Source organism: Mus caroli, chromosome 3 (assembly GCF_900094665.2).
Source record: "Mus caroli chromosome 3, CAROLI_EIJ_v1.1, whole genome shotgun sequence".
Classification (NCBI taxonomy): Eukaryota; Metazoa; Chordata; class Mammalia; order Rodentia; family Muridae; genus Mus; species Mus caroli.
In genome coordinates, this window is record NC_034572.1 from 119,204,590 (window position 1) to 119,213,474 (window position 8,885).

Below are 8,885 nucleotides of genomic sequence, written 5' to 3' on the forward strand. Positions count from 1 at the left end.
AAAAAAAAAAAAAAAAAGAAAGAAAAAGAAGATTCAGGATTCAATGTGAAAGTAAGTAAAGGGAATTCAGAGGCAATTACAATGCTCACAACCTGCAGGACTAGGTTAGATCTAGTGAACAGGGAGTATCCCCCCGAGGTGCAGAACACTAGCCATAGTGATAACAGTGTTGGGTATGAAGAAAGGAGAATCCAGAGAACAGGATGAGCTATCTGATGAGTGTGCCTCTACAGTGCAATCATCAGTGTACAGTGCTACATGAATTGATGTGGTGCTCCTGTTATGATGTAGCTGTAGCTTTAACTATTTAGCCTGTAAGAGACATGGTAACAAGTGAGGGAAATGAATGGAAGGGAACTAGGACTGAGGTCAGTAGCAAGCCAAGATAATCACTTGTAGGATTTTTCTATATCCATGCTATGACAAGATACAGCTTCTAAAGACACATTTACTCTGTTATAACTATCTCCTCTATAACAAGTCCTGATGAACATGACTTAAAATTTTTACCCAAACTTTATAAGCCAACCCACATTTTGCATTACAATATAACACACTTTTTGTCTGTTGCCAAAAGAAAGTGAAAGATTTCTTCTTATTCTATTTTATTTAAAAATGATATATGGATAAACGATTTTCCTTAAAACAGAAAAAAATGAAGCAAAATATTTTACACATTTTCCTTCTTGATTATAATTAAACTACATTATATTTTATGAATTTATGTAAAAGAAACTTGAACAGTAAAAGCTGACAATGACTTAGATTAGTGGTATTATAAGGATCAGTTCATCTTCATTTACGGTTTAGTTATAAGAAGGTAATAGGTTTTCATTAAGCAAAACCAAGGCTCTAGTAAAGGAAGTAGGACTGTAATACATGTAGGTTTTAGGTTTAAAAAGCCAAAACCAACCAATCAACCAACCAAGCAAGCAACCAACCAACAATAAAAATACTTTGTTTAGCAAGATTACTTGAGGTTATATAATGACATCTAGGGAATGGCAGGCACAATGAACATATCCAAGTGTACTTCAAAACTGCAGTTAGGATTTCAGTGCAATGCAATGAGTATAACCTGATCCTTCTCTAATTCATGCTGGCTCACACCTCAGAGAACACTGCTAACCTGAGCTGGGAATGGAGCTCATGGAAGAGTGCTTGCCTGGCATGTGCAAGCCCCTGGGCTCCATCTCTAGTTCCACAGTCAGAACAAATACACAAATTACCTGGCTGAACTACTTTTCGTAATGTTCTTATAGAATGACCCAAAGTTAGTAGCTCTCCAACTCTACCACCCCAAATCCTTCCTTTAGATTTTGAAGGCCTGTGGAAAAATATTTTCCTAAGAACAGTCATGTCTCAAAATGCATGAGAAATAAATATTCTAGAAGGGGTAGTATACAGGTGCCTGAGGCACAGAACACACTGTTCCACATGCCACATTTGTGTCTAAGACACTGACTGATAGATGAGGGCCACCTCCAAGCCTACAAAAGGCAGAATAATGAACCTTGGATGACTCAGAAATTTTATAATTAAGCTTCACTGCTTTTATAAGAAACCATTTTTCCATCAGCATTTCTTATAGCAATGGCTGTCAGCACAGTGTTCAGCCACACCACCTAGGTATAAAGAGAAATTTAGAATACTTTCTTCAGTCATTTACTGTCATTTGAAGAACATGATATACTAAACATCATGCCTTTAAATGAAGAAAATCACTGCTTTGTTTAAAAGTACCCAGGCCAGCTGCCCACTGAGACTCACTTGTGAAGTGGGTTAACTCAGGACACATCAAGAATTTAAAAGGCAAAATAAAGATTCTAATTCATCATTCACATGAGCAAATCCATCTCAGCCACAGCTCGTGCTGGGAAAGCCAGGCAGGATGGAGAGTGCAGAGGAAGAATCAGATAGGTCTGTCTTCTGTTCGGGTTTGAATAGCTGTGTGACTGTAGGCAAATTACTGATGTTCTTTGAGCTTCAACTGCCTCATTTCTACAGTAATAGCCAAACCTCAGATACAAGGCAGCGGCCAGTGATGGCTGATCAGCACTGTCAACTTGGGTGGATTTAGAATTCCTGGAGACACATATTTCTGTATATGTGTGTGAGAACAGTTGGGGATTTGGGCTGAGGAAAATGCAGAAAGTCAGAATGGTGGCACTATTTCCAGTCTGCTTTCCTATCAAGATGTGAGGAAGCTCCCATACCCACAGCTGTAGGCACTCCTGCCATCAGGCCTTTGTCACTGGCACCAGGTTATACTTTCAAACCAAGGGCCAAAATTCTTCTTCTTCCGTGTCACACCTTGTCAAGGACTTTGTCACAGCTATGACATGTATAACTAGTGCAATGGGTATCAAAGGTAAATGACACACCAGAGATTGTTCCCACCTTTGTTTCTCTGTCTAACAAATCTTGGTGGCAAAAACCTCCGGGTCACCATCATGGATGGCTAAATGACTGTTACATTTGACTTCACATTTTAGGAAAACATACACAAGAAATAACAAGGATATAAGAGCTATATCCCTCCATGGCGGAATTACAGAAAACTTACTGCCAATATACTGTGTAATTAAATGTAAGCATGTACGTGAACAATTGTGATAAATGCATGTATACATACTATCATCTATCTGCCTTATATGAGTAGAAACCTTACCTGGGATTATTGATAACTTTCACCAGGGCATCATACAGCTCTCCTTCAGTAACTGTATTCCATTCTAATAAGATCCCCATGCCTTTTGCCTGTACTCTAGTCATAGTATCATAATGGTCTCCAAACAGTGGGATTCCCACTACAGGGACACCATGATACATAGTTTCAAATATACTGTTCAAACCACCATGGCTTAGGAAGGCTCTGATATTTGAATGGCCTAAAAGATAAAAAGGAAAAAAAACCTTATATTATTACTCCATATTTATCCAGAACTTCTTACAAGACCAACACAATAGTAAATTACATTTTAATACATGAATTTTTAAAGAGGTCATTTCATTGATCCATTCTTTATACCAATTAAAATGATTGTTACATATATCAGCTGAAAGTCATTTTAGGTAATTTAAACATATAACATTAATCATGAAATATAAGACATTCTCTAAAGCACAAATTTCACGTGACTAGCAAAACACACTTTAATTGCTAAACATAAACAGAAAGTCAGGACAACAACTATAAGAGATGTAGTATTGTAATATTTAGCTGTCATAGGAATGGAAAGGTTAGCTGGTCAAAATTTTAAGGAGGTATTCCTTCTAGTAAATGGGGCTGTATATCATTACAGAGATGAAAATTTGCATATGAAGTGAAAGAAAAAAGTATGCTTAGGAAATGTGCTGTTGGCCAGTAAATAAATTCTATAAGGATGCAGTAATTCAAACCTATTAAATACCAGGTAGAAAACTCTGTACAAATTCTCATACTAATAGGCTCTCAGTGCCTGTGTCTCTCCTAGTGCTATATAGAGAGTGCCTAGCCCTTACTAAGTAAGGATTAGATTCAAGAGTAGTCTTGGTAGCAGTATTCAGAACAAGTCGAGTTGGTATAGGAATAAAAGGTGGACTAAGGCTGAAGGGAGAAGACAGAAGTTTAGCCTACTTCTAGTCCTGAATGAGTCTTTGACTACAGGATTCATCACGGCACCTGCAGAGGTGTCGCTCAGAGTACTGTGAAAAGACTATCCTTGGAAAAGTCAGAACACCGAGATAAGAGGAACCCGAGGAAGCTTGAGGAGGTCTTTCTCCCAGGACATTAAACAGCTGCACTTAGCTCTTGATCCACACGTAAAGGTCGGATGTTCCTAGGTAAAAGCATCATACTGCTGCACTGAGCTAGCTAATGCTTTACTTTGCTATGGATTTTGTTTTCTTGCTAATTCCTACCTTACATGGATTCTAAAGCCACCATAACAAAGACATAGAAAAGAGAAGGAAAAGAAGGGAAGCAAAGGGAAAAGATTGTGTTCGTTTTTTGCTGTTTCATTTATTAGATTTTTGAATGAGTTAGGTCGAGAGGAATTATGTATAAAAGTTTTTCACCATTTTACAGTGAAATTTTGAAATAGCTGGATTTGTGAGTGGAGATGGTAATGGGAGAATGCTTGTCAATCATGTGAGGTCCTGTACTCAGTCCTCAGTGACGGAACACACACCCCAATTATTTAACCACTTGGTGGTATACAACTATGATTCCAGCACTAGGAGCCAAAGGCAAGACTCCGAAGCTATATAGTTGAGTACAAGTACTAAACTGCTTTTAAATAAAATAATTAATAATAATAATAAGTAAGTGTCTTGCTCTTAAGACTATTGTAGCATCTAGAAAGTATATTTTAAAATAAATTTAAAGTATTTTTAAGGTTGTTACTAGTATTTTAAGATCATTTTTAAAATATGTCATTTTATTTAATACTTATTATTAATTATGCATAAGTGTGAGTCAATACTGCTCAGGTCAACAACTTTCTTATTATTTGTTTATTACACAGAAAGGGTTGACATGGCATTTAATGAATAAATTTAATAAATGAAAATTTTCACTTTTACTGTGTGTACTCATTAAACAAAGTAAAATAACATATTTATGCATAACTTAAAAGATAAGCATTTAATCAATATTATTTTAATTTTGTGTTTAAGATCAAAATAACAACAAATAAAATTTAAAACAAATGTTTCTTTATCAAAACTACCTAGTAATTTAGGAATAATTAAGGCAAATGATCAAATTCAATTTAAATATTTCCCTTATTTTTTGCTTTTTTTCAGATAACTGAATAACTGCCAAATTATCTAAGATTTAGATACATCTGTAAATGAATATAGCATCAGTTATTGTTTGTTTTTGGTTTAACTGGTGTTATAAACTAAGCTAATCAGATATGGCTTTATATATTGCTACTAGCTTACACAATTTAATGTATGTTTTATAGACATTAAAATTGGGTGATTGTTTAAAATATTTCATTAGAGATTTCAGGAGCTGAATTTTACAAATGATTTTACAACAAACCAAATTCTGGATCAGTAGTCTGAATTTTGAGAATTGAAGTACTAGTAAGAATGATGCCGCGCACACTTTCCGAACCACTCCTATACTACCATCATGTTCACATTATCAGTCAAGTGAGGTCAGCTACTGACTTACCAAGCAGGTCATTTTGAGGCAGCCATTCTATGAGCTTAGTGTTATTTCCTAGGTTCTTTGGTTTGGTTCCAGAAAATCTAAAACAGATACCAGACAACGGGTCTTTCAGAAGTGAAGCTTTATAACACACATTAATTTTGTAAACTTAACTAGTGTTATGGTATATGATAAATTACTCATATTCTTCTGAGTAAAGTTTTGGTTTAGTATCAATAAAAATATTACACATATAAACAGATAAGATAATTTTCTCATAAAGTCTATCTATTATTGTAGATGTGGGGACCCAAATGAATATTTGCAAAATTTAATTCTACACAAGTATGCAGAAAGAAGAAAAATAACCCCTGAGCTGTCACTAACCTCCACCCTTGCAAGCCAGTGCCAACACTGAACGGCAGCAGAAAGTATGCTTCATTGCCTTGGGTCCACAGAAATTGGCAGAGCAAAGCACATAGTCAGGCTGTTTCCTATGTGGTGAACATCAAATGTGCCTCACAACTATGAAGGTGACAAGAGTCCTCAATAAGGTACAAGGATGATCTGAATTAGCAAGCCTGACAGCGAAATCCCAATGGAACTGAAGTAAGAAGGGGAAGCTCTGTCCAGTCAATGCCCATTCCCTAGCCCAGACGTACACACTGTGATAAAGCCTAGACAATTCAAAGTATATATAATATCTCGGAGATCCTTTTTCCTTTTTGTGGAGTTGTATTCACTAATATAACTGAGCTCCAGGACTACAAATAAATGCATGCTCAATGAAGTGTGCAGGCTTGATTCCACGCTGCAAGGCCTTCGGTGGAAGCTGGAATGTACCTGAGTTTATCTTAACCAATATTAATTAGCTGGTGAGGTACTGAGAGTTTTAGAAGCTCAGTCTCTCAGATTAAGAGTCTGGAAATATTAATAGACATGAGACATTAAAAGTAGAGTACAAAGTACTTGGATTAATGAAGTATTTAAGTCGTTTACTCATGCATCATTAACTGCCTTATTCCAAACTGATTTGAAAAAATATATAGACAGGCATGAAATTACAACTAAAATTTAAAAACAAGAAAAAAGTGGAGGTTTTAGCTGGAGGAAACATAAAACTGACTCTAATATAGACTATCTCATTCCACAATATATTCTGAATATATTCTATACAGTTATCTTATCAACTACAGACATTTATGAATAAGTTTTACATTTCAATGCAGTAGAAATACAATAAAACTTCAAGATCATCTAGCCAGCGAATCAAGGTGCTAGGTTCTACAAGGGTATGAAGACTAAATAGGGAGATATTGGGTTTCAACAGTAAAAGCTACTCTGAATTATCATGACCTTACCTCCAAATCACTTTTTGAGGCAATCTCCCCAGAGCTCCTGCCAGTTTGTTGGCAATGTCTTCTGACAGATACTTGACACCAGCTCCAAAAGACACCAGGACAAAGCCATGTTCCTGAGCACCGTTTACCCACCTCTGCAGATCCTGCAACAAAAATATGGAAAACAATTTTATGAAGACCAATACAAGTCAGTGCCATCAAAAATGTAACTTTGAAAAGTCTTCATATAATTTCCTTATACAAACAACAACAACAACAAAGTAAGAACAGCACATGGAACTTTCCTCTATAAAACTACAAACTGGTTTAAAAGGTTTATGTCAGGAGACAGAGAAGTTTTGCAGCTATTACGGATTATGAACACTTACCACTCTTGCAATGGACTTGAGTTCAGTTTCCAATCCATACATACAACTCTGTCTGTAACTATAGTTTCTAGGACTATGGCAATCCCTTTTGATCTATACCCATAACAGGTATACAGGTATGTATAGACTGTGCATACATACATACATGTAAGAAAAACAGTCATAGTCTCTGTCTCTGTCTCTGCCTCTCCTTCTTCTTCTCCTTCACTAAATATCAACTCAAAAAAAAAAAAAGGAAAAAAAAAAACAATAGCTGAGAGGATCAAATCCCAAAGGTCAGAACATTTTAATCGTTAATCTATTGCTGGTTAGAAATGTGAGAATATAAGCAAAAGATTCAACTGACTATGTGCCAACACTTCCAGCTATACTCTTCGGTGAGTCTTTTCAAACTTTGGCTGGGGTGGTTGATATGCATAAAAATGAAAGCAGTTCCTTACATGGGTAGCACTCCTGTTAGTTATGTGCTGTAAGCACAAGTTTTAGGTTAATGCAAGTCTTCTTGAATGAATCTTTCTCCAGGTTGTAGAGGCTGTTACCGTGTGAACAGTAATGGGTCCAGCAACATTTGAGGACACAAAACTCCCTTAAGGACAACTCTGCTATCTACTGGATGGTATGCCATTGGCTGTCATCAAAAGAGGGTGGGGCTCAGTTTTGTAGTAGTATTTGTGGTCTAGAGCCTCCTATCAATGCCACTATGTAGACCCTGCCTTTCTGTTCAGTATCATTGGGTTGCAGTCTTGTGTTGTTGTAGTTTTACAGTTTTACACCACTTTTTAGAACACACTAAATCACAGCCAAGGAGTACTACATGGTAAGAGTCATGTCACACAGCAGAGCAGTGGTGACGCACGCCTTTAATCCCAGCACTTGGGAGGCAGAGGCAGGAGGATTTCTAAGTTCAAGGCCAGTCTGGTCTACAGAGTGAGTTCCAGGACAGCCAAGGCTACACAGAGAAACCCTGTCTCCAAAGGGAAAAAAAAAAAAAAACAAAAAAACAAAAAGAGAACATGTGACATACATTTTTCCTTATTTAATAATGTTTGTATAAAGGTGCGTTATGACATTTCATTCCTAGAGAAGGAAGGGATGGAATGCAGTTTATATCCCAAATGAATTAGAGAATCAAAATCCTGTAAGAAGGAGAGTGAATGGTAGAGCCCTGTAGCCAGTGAAGTAAGAACACTTTGATTGTTGGGTAAAAACCTATCTTAGCATTATTTTCTCAGAAACTTGATTTATAATTGTATAAAAGAAACAGAGCCTACCTCAATTTCAGATTAAAACTAACATTATCTTACATTTACCAAGCCTTATTTCACATGATGAAAACTTAAGCATCATATCTCTAGGTTCTAAGTAAGAACAAGAAGCAAATCTACTCACAATTTAAATTTTATGCACAGTTCTGAGGCAGACATATCTGAGACATGTACAAAGCTTCGTAGAGAACACAGCACATTTTCCTTGTCTTGCCTTCATTTAAGTTACAACCTACCACTCAATTTTAGGATCAATACTATTTGGAAAAAGTTTATCCAGATTCAGGAAGCTTCACAGAAATGAAGTAATTTCTTTCACAAAGATTTGAAACATCCCAGAGTTTTAGTAAACTTTAGTTTAAGTTTTTAAAAAATACTTCTCTAGTTTTTATTTGGCATGAAGTGAAATGAAACACACACACACACACACACACACACACACACAACTCAGCTATTAAACACAATGACTTCATGAAACTCTTAGGCAAATAGATGGAACCAGAAAATATCATCCCGAGTGAGGTCAAAAGCTCAAAATACCCAAGATACAATTCACAGAGCAAATAAAGCTCAAGAGGACCAAAGATCAAAGTGTGGATACTTCGGTCCTTTCTTCTCAGAATGGCTAAGATAAAAAATTCAGGTGACATCAGATGCTGGTGAGGATGTGGAGAAAGAGGAACACTCCTCCATTGTTGGTGGGATTGCAAGCTTGTACAACCACTCTGGAAATCAGTCTGGCGGTTCC

The 8,885-nt window shown here is 36.4% G+C and overlaps 1 protein-coding gene across 2 annotated transcripts in view; it reads right to left on the minus strand.

Annotated features, from left to right (window-relative positions):
• Ugt8 (UDP glycosyltransferase 8) overlaps positions 1–8,885 on the minus strand; it is a 62,452-nt gene that overhangs the window by 3,517 nt on the left and 50,050 nt on the right. For both annotated transcript variants that reach the window (XM_021158526.2, XM_029475273.1), the window contains exons 3-5: positions 6,505–6,647; positions 5,168–5,244; positions 2,672–2,891 (exon numbers count right to left, since the gene is read on the minus strand). In XM_021158526.2, the coding sequence (XP_021014185.1) occupies positions 2,672–2,891; positions 5,168–5,244; positions 6,505–6,647 (440 nt within the window). The remainder of the gene's footprint in view (positions 1–2,671; positions 2,892–5,167; positions 5,245–6,504; positions 6,648–8,885) is intronic.